The following is a 13,617-nucleotide window of genomic DNA, read 5'->3' on the forward strand; positions in this document are numbered from 1 at the left end:
CAGTCGGAGGTAGAAGAATTGTTTAACATCCAATAATATTAGCACAAGCAAAGCTTGTAAATGCAAATATGTATTGACAGTTAAACCGCCCTTTCAATATTCACAGGGAGAAAGAATTTGAGAAAAGAACTGACCTACAATGAATGTCCACACGATGGCGTACTTGTGCTCGCGCAAAATGACGTCATGGGGTGGGAGTAATTTGCGAAAGAAAATTAAATAAATATATATGACCTGTCTGCTAATGTCCACACGATGGCATACTTGCGCACGCGCAAGATGACGTCATGGGGTGGGAGTAACTTGAGAACTAATCAAGCACTTACAGGCTGCCCTCTAGTGTTTGTCTGCGGAATAACATTCCGTGTGATTTCAAATCAGAGAGAGAGTTCTCACGCTTGGATTTTCTGCAAAATCACAATTATTCAATTGAAACCTCGGCGGGTCTGTTTTTTTTTCTTTTGGTGCTATACTTCAGATTTTTTCCTGCACTACGAGTAAATGTGGACAACAGGAATCGTACGTCTGTTGTTCGGCTCCCATACACATCAGAAATATAGCACTTATTCAAAATTTATTAGGTTTTTGATTGATTAGCTACGTCAATGTAAACCAGGAGTTAATTTTATAACGATTATAATCTCAGGCCTACTAAGATGAGAAAAGGAGCTTCGCTTAACCCAATCTTTTTATCATCCTGAAAGAAGATTCTCGTTCTGAACAGGGGATTTTGTAATATTAAAATATAGCGCGTCTTTACAGAAGCAATTTTAATATTATGAACTGCAGTTTACTTTATCACTCAACAGTGGCAACAAATGTTTAGACATTATTTAGCAACTTGTTAATCGTGCTGAACTGGGACGGGCTTTTTTTTGTGCCTTTCAGTTCGGCGCGCTCGCGTACAGTATTAACAACAAGAATACACAGAATTGACAATGCATTAGTTCACAAAACAAAGCTTAAAATGTGCCCGCATTCTCCACCATTATGTAGGGTATCTAGGTTCAGGTTTGGGGAATGTACAATTAATTTTAATGATCGTAATCAATCATACGGTTTGAACTAGATAACAATACATACTAAATCGCCCCAAAAAGGGCTTATATAGTCCAAGAGTCCGCTTCAGATATATATATAATTAAACACAACGAATTATATTTAATTAGGAATATACATCATATGCAGACAGGCTATATTAATTTTCAGAACACCTTAAGGGAATTGAACCGTATCGCGACCAACCAGTTTGTCCGCCGAACCACTTTGCTAGATACTCTTGATCAATTCTCCAGAAGGTTTATTCTTAGTATAAGCTTACTTAATCAAAGAACGTTAACTTACTTTGATAATTATCAGCTCGTAGCTTTAGATCGCACATTAAAGAGGCTTTGTTTTATGACCAACAAACACAGACAATTAAGCGTATAATTGGGTTTAATACAAGGAACTAGGATATATCACTACACTTAACAAACAAACATTTAACATAGAATAAACATAAAATAAACAAAGTACACACAGTAAGGGAAAATAAAGAATTAGAGGTATGGCAAACTTATTTCCACAGTTAACCTTTCAGAGCCAGCACGGAAGTTACACACTGTAACGCATTTGAATTTCAATGAAATAATACTTGCACAATGGACCTTTGTGTCAGCTGAGCAAGACTGCGTGTATGTCGTGTCCTCGTGGCGTCCTTGAGATGGGATTTCCGTCTGTGTTTCCAGAGCGTGGATTGTTCGCGGAAAGTTCGAAGCGTCTTAAAGTTAACTGTTGGAGAGTTGCAGGGTTCCGGAGCGTTGAGATGTTCAGGGGAGTCCGAGGGAGGAGAGAGAGAGAGTTTTAGGGTTGTTCCGAAGAGGTCCAGAAGAACGGGTGCAGAAAAGAGAGATGTAAGGGAGTTGTTCCGAGGGGGTCCAGAAGAATGGGGGAAGAGTGCAGAAGAGGAGAGATGTAAGGGATGCAAGAGAGGCAAGAGGGTTGAAATGTTCAGCAGAAGAGAAGAGATTCAATGCCGGAGCCTAACTTTTAAGGCAGGGAGGTCACACCTCCTTTGTTTTGGGCTCGAGATGGTTGCTTTGTCCGGTCAAGGCTCTTCATTTGCATAATTTATGACTTTAAAGGCTTTGGGTTGAATCACTCAAAAGACAGTAAAACATAGCAGACTACCTTTTAATGTACCCTTATATTTATATTCAGCTAGGACAAGTTGTAAGGTTTAATTTGATACCAAGAAACGTGTATTTGGTACACTTAAAAGTGGATATACATTTTAAGACCCTTTATATAAGGCCTCAGAGTTTCACTACACAACTAAACAATCTTAACTAGTTTGATATAACAGAAATACACAAGTATACTGGGATAAACATATTTCCTTCAAAATAAGCCCTTTTGGGTTTTAAATGAAAGACACACACATTTTTATGTTCAAAGTCTCCCCTTCCTTTTCCACATGGTAAGGCACGAGGGTGTGGGGCGAGTCACATGGGTAGGGGGGTTTTGGAAGGCAAGAGGATTATCTGTCAATAGCGCATTATAATCCCCAGACTCGCCGGCGCTATTTCAGTGATTTAGATAAGGTTTAACAGTGTGTTCATTGTATTCAGAATCCATGAGTCCATGATTTTCCTCATACTCTACAGTGTGTTACTTCTCAAAGAAATTCAATAAACATCAGGTTAAATACTTGACTCTCGAGAAGGAATCCTTAGCTTTGTTACTGGCTCTTCAAAACTTTGAAGTTTATGTTGGCTCCACAAATATTACTTTAGTTTTCTACACAGATCATAACTCACTCACCTTTCTTTTATACATATATAATCAGAACCAGCAGCTTATTAGCTGGTACTTCATTGTCCAGAAGTACAACCTGGAAATACAACACAAGAGAAGTACAGAAGATGTGGTAGCTGATGCTCCATCTAGAGTTTAGTAATCATGGTAATGTATTCTATCTTGAATGGAAATGGAATTCTATCTCGATCTCTACAGTTCCACATCTTCATCTACTGATGAAGATATTAGAAATTTTGTGGAACCACCTTAAGCTACAAAACTGGCTCCAATTTTTTTTTGAAGTTTATACAAAATCATTAAAGAATGGAAAGCTTCCGGCAACCAAGACACGAGCCTGGATCAGTCTGATTCTTGAAAAGGTCAATGATCCAAACGAGTGTGAGAGTTACCGTCCAATTTCCCTGATCCAGTTAGACATAAAAATATTTGGATAACCGATTAAGTAAAGTTATGACATCTATTATACATATAGATCAGGTGGGGTTTATTTAGGGCCGCAACTCTTCTGATAATATTAGGAGTAAATATCTTTTGTAATGATAACTGCATACAGTATATAAAGTGTGTACTGAATTGTGCCCGTTGGCTCTTTTGCTACATTTACACTGAGATGTTCATGGTTGCTGTAGCTACCTCAACTGTCCAATAGCAGAGCGCTTGTAAGCAGCTCCTAATAGCCAATCCTGATGTAGGAGGCGGAACTTGTCTGAATATGGGTGGAAAAGAAAACGAGCAGTCTATAGTTACTTGCTCATGTAGAACATTTTTGTGTGCTCAAAATATCATCTTGCATGTGCAAAATTACTTTTTTGTGCAGTCAAAATATTCTGCACACTCAAGTTGATGCTGTACTGTTCGATGGGGCCTAACCCTAACTTGCTGCTGAAAATCAGTCTTAATTTCTGATATTTTGAGCATGAATTGATCAAAGTTGCCATTGTTGCTGGTGTCTTTTAGAGAGGAAAAATGTGCAGGAATGTACTCTGAAAGCTGCGTCTCCCACAGGTCGAGTTTCTGCTGAAATGTGCAAATGAAATCATTTAACTCCGTTAAAGGTTTATCTTGACCTTGCAGTTTGGTGTTAAGAATGTTCAAATGCTCAGTGATGTCAACCATAAAGGCAAAATCCTGATTCCGGGTCATCAAATTTACTCAGCACTTTCCCTTTATGTTTCATGAACAGCCCAATTTCCTTTTGCCATTCATAAAAATGCTTAAGTACAGCTCCTCGACTTAACCATCACACATCCGTGTTGTAGGGCAGGCCATGGCTAATATACTGGAATATGGGACTTCTTTAGAGTCCCTGATCTTAACACTATCTGCTGAGCTGACTGGAAAAAAACTGTTAGTGTTCCAGAGATATTCAACAAAGTATGAAAACTGGGCCAGCCAACTCTGGTCTCCCCAAAATAATTGCAATTATTTCATATATAAGAATTGCTTGAATACATTTCATGTAAACATTGGATACAAATTAATTTTCATCATCCAAACATATGGAACATATGTTTGAACATATGATTCTTTTTTATGCTAAGATGCTATGTGAAATCACATCTTAACTTCAACTTAATTTAATTAACACCTGTTGTATCAGTTCTAATATTCTGTGTGTACATGAGTTGAGCACTTTACTGAGTTAGGACTATAGTGAAAATGTTTGTTTCCTACTGCATAACAGACATAGTTTTCATTCTGTCAGGCTTTGAATAATTTAAGAAATCTTTAAAGGGATAGTTCACCCAAAAATGTAAATTCTCTCATCATTTACTCATGCCATCCCAGATGTGTATGACTTTCTTCTGCTGAACACAAATAAAGATTTTTAGAAGAATTGTTCAGCTCTGTAGGTCCATACAATACAAGTGAATGGTTGATATGACCTTTGTTGCTCCAAAAATCACACTAAGCAAACATACAAGTAATCCAGACTCCAGTGTTTAAATCGATATCTTCTGAAGTGATATGATAGGTTTGGGTGAGAAACAGATCAATATTTTTGATGTGAAAGAGAAACTAAACAGGCACCACACGAGACTACATGTGGCACCAAACTATACAAAAATATACTGTATTTAGGGCATTAATTCAAATATCAAGCTTCAAAATGACTGTAAAAGCACCATAAAAGTAGTTCACCTGACTTGTGTGCTATTTTCAAATCATTCATTTTCATTATATGGAATTAAAAACAACCAGGATATTCTTTAAAAATTTAAAATAAATAACATTTTAGGACAGAAAATCATGGCATGAGGGTGAATTACTCCATTACAGAACAGAATAGGCAACACTCGATCATAAATAAAGTTCATAAAGACAAAGAACTGATCATCTATTTAAATCAACTAGATAAGTTCTCTCCTCCATTCCCATGTATCTAGACACCTTTAGTGGCTTCTTATGTAAGAATATCTACAACCCCAATTCTGAAAAATGCCATTAAAAACAAAAAGGTGATTTGAAAATTAAATTCACCCTGTACTATATTGAAATCACAAAAATGTATTATTTTATGTTTTACACTCATTTCAAAAAGTTGGGACAGTTGAGTGTTTAGCACTGTGGAACATCACCATTTCTTCTAATAACACTTATTATGCATTTGGGCACTGAAGACACAAGTTTGTTAAGTCTAAAAAGTGGAATTTCCCCCCATTCATCCATTATACAGGTCTTCAGCTGCACAATTGTATGGGGGTCTTTGTTGCCATGTTGTGCGCTTCATAATGCGCCACACATTCTCAATTGGAGATGATCAGGACTGCAGGCAGGTCAATCTAGCACCCACACTCTCTGCTTACTTGGCCAGTATGTGGTTTGAAGTTGTCCTTCTGGAAAATGCAGGGATATCCCTGAAAAAGACGGTGCTGGAGCAGAGTATTTGTTACCCATGCCTTGACACACCCCTGGCCATACAGACACTGGCTTTTGGACTTGACGCTGATAACAGCTTGGATGGTCCTTTTCCTCTTTGGCCTGGAGAACATGATGTGTTTTTCAAAAACAATATGAAATATGGACTCATCGGACCAAAAAACACAGTTCCACTGTTCTACTTTTCATCTCAGATGAGACAGAGCCCAGAGAATTCGGCAGTGCTTCTGGTCAGTGTTGATGTAGGGCTTCTGCTTTGCATTGCAAAGTCTTAACCCTTTCCAGCCGGAGCATTCAAATTTGGGAACAATTATTTCCATAGTTCTGGTCTCAATATCTTCGCCCTCCAATCACAATTTTATTTCTGAAAACTGCCAGATACTCATGACAACATAAGCTAAAGGCACATGTGATTGGATAAGGGATTACTGGGCATGAATAATGAATGTATGAAGTAATGTACCTGAAGTAATGTGAGAGCAGACCCTATTCAGATTTTTTTTTTGTTTTTACTGGCCTGCTAGTTAGATAATTTATCTAGCTTGTTGATTTTCCCATGTAATAAAACATGGTAGATATCTTTCTATAATGTAGCAGATAGCTTTACCCATCCATCACACAGTAAAAAAAGTTACAAATAAATAAACCTTCAGCTGCCAAGTTATGCAACTGAGAATTTGGGGGTAAAATATGCTAAAGTGTCCTGAAAATAATGGCAATAATTTTCCTAAAAGTAGACTTCATTTTCTATATCCAATATATATATAATGTATGTATTTATTTGTGGTTAAATATTACATTTCTTTGACAGGTTTAATGAGAATCACCCATTCTACATAGAAATACCTTTTGTTTAGTAGATTTCTTTGACTTTGATTTATTTCAAATTGCCTGCTCTAAAATTTCACTCTCTGTTTTCGACATGTCCGAAGCGAGAACTCCACACACTGCAGCGACTGCATTTATATTGTGTGTAGCTTCCTGTTCACAAAGAAAGTGTGAGAGGGCTGTCTGCAGTTGGACATTCTGGTTAGTCTGAAAACCTTTTGTGACTATACGGTGTATGGATTTATGAAGAACACACTACTGGCTACCAATTGTTGTACTTTTTTTCTGTTGTAAAGATGGATAGAGACTATGGCTCCCTGCTCAGCACCCTCAAGAGGAGGAGGCAGCTGACTGCTGATGATGAGCTTAGGTTCACAGCAGAGGAGGACAAGGCTCATGAGCGCATGAGCACACAGGAGGAAGATCTGCTGGACCAGGAACTACAGCAGGAACACCCGGACCACGAGGACATGGAAGATGAGATTGAACCTGATTCCCAGCCAAGACCATCAACTGGATATGCATGAATGTGTATGTATTGTTTGTTTCTATTTCTCATATGACTGATACTCACAGTAACACTAAATCTGTTACTCTTATTATTTTAAACCCTTCCACGGGTACTCGGCAGTCCCCCATGTGGACAGAGTGGTTGCGATCCACCTGTGTCCTGAGAACGCCACCACATGGCGGGGTCACCCTGTGCTCCCCTCCAAGGCTTGTAAGATGACGTCATCATTGACTGCCAAAGCCTACAGTGCCACCGAACAGGCCGCATCCGCCCTGCATGTCACGGCCCTCCTGCAAGTCCACCAGGCCAAGGCACTTAAAGATCTTCATGAGGGTAGTCCTGATCCCGACGTGCTGCAGGAACTGCGCTCAGTGACCAACCTCGCCCTCAGGGCCACAGCGCAGTCACTCGGGCAGGCGATGGCCACACTCGTGGTTCAGGAACGTCATCTGTGGCTGAACTTGGTCGAGATGCGCGAGACGGACAAGACACGCTTCTTCGACGCCCCTGTCTCCCAGTTCGGCCTCTTCGGCGACACCGTCGAAGAATTTGCATAGCAGTTCTCCGCGGTGAAAAAGCAGACGGAGGCCATTTCATACATCCTGCCTCGCCACAACCCTGCCGCCACGGCCCAAGCCCCGTCTGCTCGCCGAGGGCGTCCTCCTGCAGCTAGAAAACGTGCTCTGCCTCAACCCAGGTCCAGCTCTCAGCCCCAGCGTCGAGCACCCAGCAGGAAGTGTACGGACCCCCTTGAGGACCCGGAAGTCTTCCAGGCACTCCGGAGCTGGTAAGCAGACCACTCCGTCCCCTGGTGGAGGGCCAGGAGAAGAATCTTTATTTGAATTTATTTCATTTGCCACACACCTCCGGGACTGCGGTACCCATATTCTCAATAAAAGAGCGATTTACTTTGTCTCTGGGTCACCTGGCCCGCAAATGCTGTTCTCACGGCACTCTGCTGCCAGACCTCGACAGTCCCCTGGACGCGGACCACCCCGCCTCCAGCCAAGCCCCGGCCGGCCAGTTCTGACGAGTCTAGAGGACGCCGATGCTGGACCTCCTCCTCAGTCACTAACCCGCCCCCTGCCAGGTCTGCGGAGGTAAGTGCTTCCAGTCTTTTCTCAGCACCAGAGCCTCGGGACACACTTTCGCCTCCTGACGCCGTACTACCTGCTCCGCCCCACTGGGAACATAAAAAATAATCGTCCCTTTAGTGCCCCTAGCACGGAGCTTGGATGCGTGGCTTTCACTTCCCAACCCGTCTCGCTGGCTGGCCAGGACCATCCGACTCGGTTACGCAATTCAGTTTGCCAGGCCCCCACCCCACTTCGCGGGTGTCCGCTTTTCCGCAGTACACAGTGAACATGCCAAGTCCCTGCACGCGGAAATCGTGACTCTTTTGCTCAAAGACCCGATAGAGCCTGTCCCTCCAACCGAGATGAAGAAGGGTCTCTATAGCCCTTACTTCATCATATCCAAAAAAGGCGGTGGCTTACGACCAATCTTGGACTTGCGAGTTTTCAACCAGGCCTTACACAAACACCCGTCCAAAATACTCAACTACCTGGACGACTGGCTCATCCTGGCCCACTCCCGAGAGTTACTATGCGCCCACAGAACCAGGTACTCAGGCACCTCAGCCGTTTAGGGCTTCAGGTCAACTGGAAAAGAGCAAGCTCGCCCCGGTTCAGAGCATCTCTTTTCTCGGCATGGAGTTAGACTCAGTCTCAATGTCCGCATGCCTCACCAACGAGCACGTGCAGTCAGTGCTGAAATGCCTCGCCACATTCAGGCCAGGCACAACGGCCCCTTTAAAACTTTTCCAGAAGCTCCTGGGGCATATGGCATCCTCCACGCCGGTGGTGCTGCTGGGGTTGATGCATATGAGATCAGCATGGCACCGCGGCACGCACCGTGTGATGGTCACCCCCACCTGCCGCCAAACATTCAAACCCTGGACAGACCTCTGCTTTCTGCGGGCAGGAGTCCCCTTGCAGCAGGTGTCCCGACGCATCCTGGTCACGACGATGCCTCCAGATTGAGTTGGGGCGCCGTTTGCAATGGACACGCAACTGCGGGCCGTTGGAAAGGGGCCCCGCTGCTCTGGCACAACAACTGCCTGGAGTTGCTGACTGTTTTCCTTGCCCTGCGGAAGTTTCTCCCGGTAGTTCAGGGCAAACACGTCTTGATCAAATCAGACCGCACCACCGCAGTAGCGTACATAAATCGGCAAGGCGGCATACGCTCCCGCCACATGTCACAACTCGCCCGTCTTCTCCTCCTTTGGAGCCAGCAAGTCACTGTGTGCCACTCACATTCCCGGCAACCTCAATGTGGTAGCGGACGCGCTCTCACGACAACGCTTGCCCAGTGGAGAGTGGAGGCCTCACCCCCAGTCGGTCCAGCTGATTTGGGAATGGTTCGGCAAGGCTCAGGTAGACCTGTTCGCCTCCCGAGAGACCTCCCACTGCCCGCTTTGATATGCCCGAACAGAGGCTCCCCTCGGGGCAGACGCACTGGCACACAGCTGACCCGCGGGGCTGCGCAAGTACGGATTTCCCCCCTTTACATTTATGCATTTGGATGAATGCATTATGCACAGAGCCCTTATTACAGGGACAATCCCACCGGAGCAACCTGGAGTTGCTCAAGGACACAATGGTGGTGGCTGTGGGGATCGACCCGACAACCTTCTGATTACCAGTTTACCAGTTTTGTGGTTTAGACCACGACACCACCACCAGTGAGTCTTGTCCCGTGTTTTCTCAGGACCGAGCTGGTAGAACTCGGTAACACGCGTCACCTTGTTCCCCTCTCTAGGGTAACTATAAGTGTTCCGACGACTTTATGGGGCATTGGTGTAGGGTACGTGCAGTCTGATACAGCTGGTCGTTTTGGCACATCAAGTACCTGCCCGCTCCTGTGTCAGCAGTACACGTACACGGCTCAACGTCGAAGTGAGCGACAGACGGGGAACGTCTAGGTTACGGATGTAACCTTGGTTCCCTGATGGAGGGAACGAGACATTGTGTCCTCCCGGCCATGTCGCTGAGCCGAGCCACTGTTGTGGCTGGACCATTTGCGGTTCCTCAGAAAAATCCTGAATGGAACAGACGCATTTCCCCACCTTTATACCCGTATGTCCGGGGTGGGACATGGAAATTCTGTTCGCCAACTTCTCATTGGCCTTTTTTCATAGATCAGAGGTATATTCGCCGCTCAAGAGAGACCCTTAGTGTCGATTCTTCGACACAACGTCTCGTTCCCTCCATCAGGGAACGGAGGTTACATCTGTAACGTAGACGTTTTATTCCATTTTCCCACTAATCACTAGAATGGTCATAACTTTTACACAATAGATTATATTTCTAAATTGTCTGCTATTATACGTTGCCCACAAAATTATGTATATTTCATATATTCTAAGTTTTCCTCTAGCTTGTAATTAAAATGGATGAAAATGCAGTTTTCTGATGAAGTATTGTGGCTGGAGAAGATTTTTGTAAAATTGCTGTGTGAAATCTTATTGATAAAGGATGATTAGCCTTAAATAATCATACATATATTATCTCATTTGAAAGACCTAGTTCTTCTCTTCAAAATGTATATAGAGTTCAGGTTTGTGATGTTATATAAATATGCATATAATATGAATTTGGATATGAATACCATATTCTGGCACAGAATGGAATTTTCTGAATTTTGGGCTCAGGCTGGAAAGGGTTAACTTGCATCTGTTGATGCAGCGGTGAATGATGTTGACTAACAAAGGTTCACTAAAGTTATCCCGAGCTCATGTTCACGATATCATTACAGAAGCATGACAGTTTTTAAGACAAGTGCCGTCTGAGGGATCAGAGATCATGCACAATCAAAAGTAGTTTTCAACCTCAAACCACATATTGTCAGGTGTACAAGTGCATGTCTGTGTAAACAGAGAGTGCGGGTGCTAGATTGACCTGTCTGCAGTCCTGATCATCTCCAATTGAGAATGTGTGGCGCATTATGAAGCAATGCGGCAACAAAGACCCCCATACAATTGTGCAGCTGAAGACCTGTATAATGGATGAATGGGGGGAAATTCCACTTTTTAGACTTAACAAACTTGTGTCTTCAGTGCCCAAATGCATAATAAGTGTTATTAGAAGAAATGGTGATGTTCCACAGTGCTAAACACTCAAACATTTTTGGAGCTTGTTGTAATCATCTGATTTGAAATGCGTGTATATTTAAATTCAAGGTAAAACATAATATCATGTGTAGTTGTAGTGCTTTCAAACACTTAATAAAATGTACATATCATAACTGTTTGTTTTTCTTAGCATTTTCCATTCTGTCCAAACTTGGACTGGAATTTGAGGTTTGTACAAATTAAGAAAATGTAAGAAAATTGTATAGTTTATGTGTATATTTTGTTAATTTTAATAAACTGTATTTTGGATTGTTTTTATTTGAACAATATCACATTCACAGTTGTGCTGTTGTACTATCAGTACAGCTTTGATTAGGTTGTAGACATGAAACTGACCAAAGACACCTCTTGAAGATTTTTTCAGACTGAATATATATTCTCTGTACATTTACACCACCTAAAACATTTTCAGATATTGAAAACACATTCATTGTGAAAAAGATGTATTATAGCCATTTTTATATGAATTGCATTTTAATGTTATTGGTGTAACATACAATAAACGTTGACCCAAAAACAGAGCTCACTCATTTAAAAAATGTTTTATTAATTAATAATAATAATAATTTTAAGATTTACTCATTTCAATTTTATAACAAAATTAGAGTAATCTTTAACTAAATAAAACAAAAAAATGAAATATAGCTTGATGGAATTTTGTTCTGAAATTTAAATGCATAAATCCCGAAAAAAAAAGAAAAGAAAAAAAAATATTTTTTTGCAAATAAAATAGGGGTACACATATTTAAGAGTGACAAATAAATCTTCATTGTTGTTACATGAGACGTACTATGGCTTTTCCCTGTTGAAGAAATTGAGCGTTTTCTTTGCCTAACATTATTTTATCTCCAGATGCTTATAAATGTATTCTCAATTAAAATCATCTTAGAAAAATAGACAGGAAAACAAACATAATCCATTGTCATCAAAATCTACTTCGACATGAACTTGATTCTGAGAGAGACATGTTACAGATTTCCTGTAACATAATTGTTCGCCATTTAATTACATTTTACCAGAGTCGTGCACCGTTCAGAATTGAATTGAAATCCCCATTCAATTCCTGACTAGATCTGAAAAGTACATTCATTTTCCAATTCAACAACCTGGGTGTCACCAATTCAATTCAAATTCCAACTCATAAATTGAAATAGAGTCAATTCTTGAATTCTGAATTTTGCTCATCCTTGGTTCACACAGACCTTTTGGACTCCCCTGGCTTTAAAATGCACCTTCAGATGTTGCATGTTCAGTCTATGAAGGTGGCGGTTCTGAATCTGAATATCAGGAATCATCCTTTGGTCCCATTCATGCGTATAACTGACACAGGCACATGTTTCTACTTGATAAGGAATCTGTTTTCTTGATTATGGCTCCTCTTCTGTAATCTGTGAAGGAGAAACAAGAGAAACCGTGAGAGAGCAAAGCTGGAAAATAAATAAAATAAACATGAAGAAATATCTAGAATTACATAATCGCACATAATCTAAAGCTCTCATAAGACAACACATTCCAAATGTGAATGCTGCTTGCCCTTTCAAAAACACTTCCATGATACTAGGGTGTTGTTGTTATCATTTTTGGTTCCTTGGTTGACCTGTAGCATGAGCGTAGTTGTAGCTTGTACCTTGCAAAACTCTTGTTATGCTTCATTGTACTTCTATCTTACACACTCTCATTGCAAATTTAATTGTTTGCATTCACTTCACCATTGTTATTGCTGGTACAAACTGAAACTCTCAAAATAAACTCTACAAACTCTCATGCTTGCTGTATCAGATGGCAATAGTAGTTACGGTGTACAGAGCTTTGATTTGGAGCTTTGGTGACTCCAACATTCACCAAGATAGAGATCATGCAATTGACACATAGTGATTCATTTCAAAGTCTCTTTCAAAGCAAGTCAGGTCACTCGGCGGCCATCTTTTGAATACTCCCTTTTCTGCGTAAACAAGCGGCACACTAGTACAGCTCTTATCTTCTTGAATGGGGAAAGTCCGAAATCTCCAAAATGGTTGGTCAAGATTATGATCAAAGAAATATTTCAAATCAGTGATAAAATCTGGTAAAATCAACACTGGTATAATAAATGGTGCTTCTTTACCTCAGATTACACCAAAAAATGAATTTTTCCTGGCTTGTATAGCTAATGCGCATATTTGAGTTGGATTTTAGTTGATCTCCAATGGTGTGTGTGTGTGTGTGTGTGTGTATTTGTGAACTGTGACCCTTCTAGCAGTGGAGCATTTCCAAGAACATTCATGTTTCTATTTGTAATGTTACAGCACTAGTGAATCTTGTCTCTCATTCTTGTGTTCACTTGTCTTAACACATGTATCCATTTAAAAAAAAAATTATTCACCCTCCAAGCAAAAACAAAAGGCTTTATTACTGTTTTTATATT

General features: G+C 41.2%; 1 protein-coding gene across 1 annotated transcript in view; it reads left to right on the top strand.

Annotated features, from left to right (window-relative positions):
• The window catches only part of LOC127638717 (receptor-type tyrosine-protein phosphatase R-like), a 73,656-nt gene extending 62,372 nt beyond the window's left edge, over positions 1-11,284 (top strand). The window contains exons 10-11 of the mRNA XM_052120367.1: positions 6,615-6,711; positions 6,807-11,284. Coding sequence (XP_051976327.1) covers positions 6,615-6,684 — 70 coding nt within the window. The 3' untranslated portion in view covers positions 6,685-6,711; positions 6,807-11,284. The remainder of the gene's footprint in view (positions 1-6,614; positions 6,712-6,806) is intronic.
• The last annotated feature ends 2,333 nt before the right edge of the window (positions 11,285-13,617 follow it).

This window comes from Xyrauchen texanus, chromosome 47, assembly GCF_025860055.1.
Source record: "Xyrauchen texanus isolate HMW12.3.18 chromosome 47, RBS_HiC_50CHRs, whole genome shotgun sequence".
Taxonomy (NCBI): domain Eukaryota; kingdom Metazoa; phylum Chordata; class Actinopteri; order Cypriniformes; family Catostomidae; genus Xyrauchen; species Xyrauchen texanus.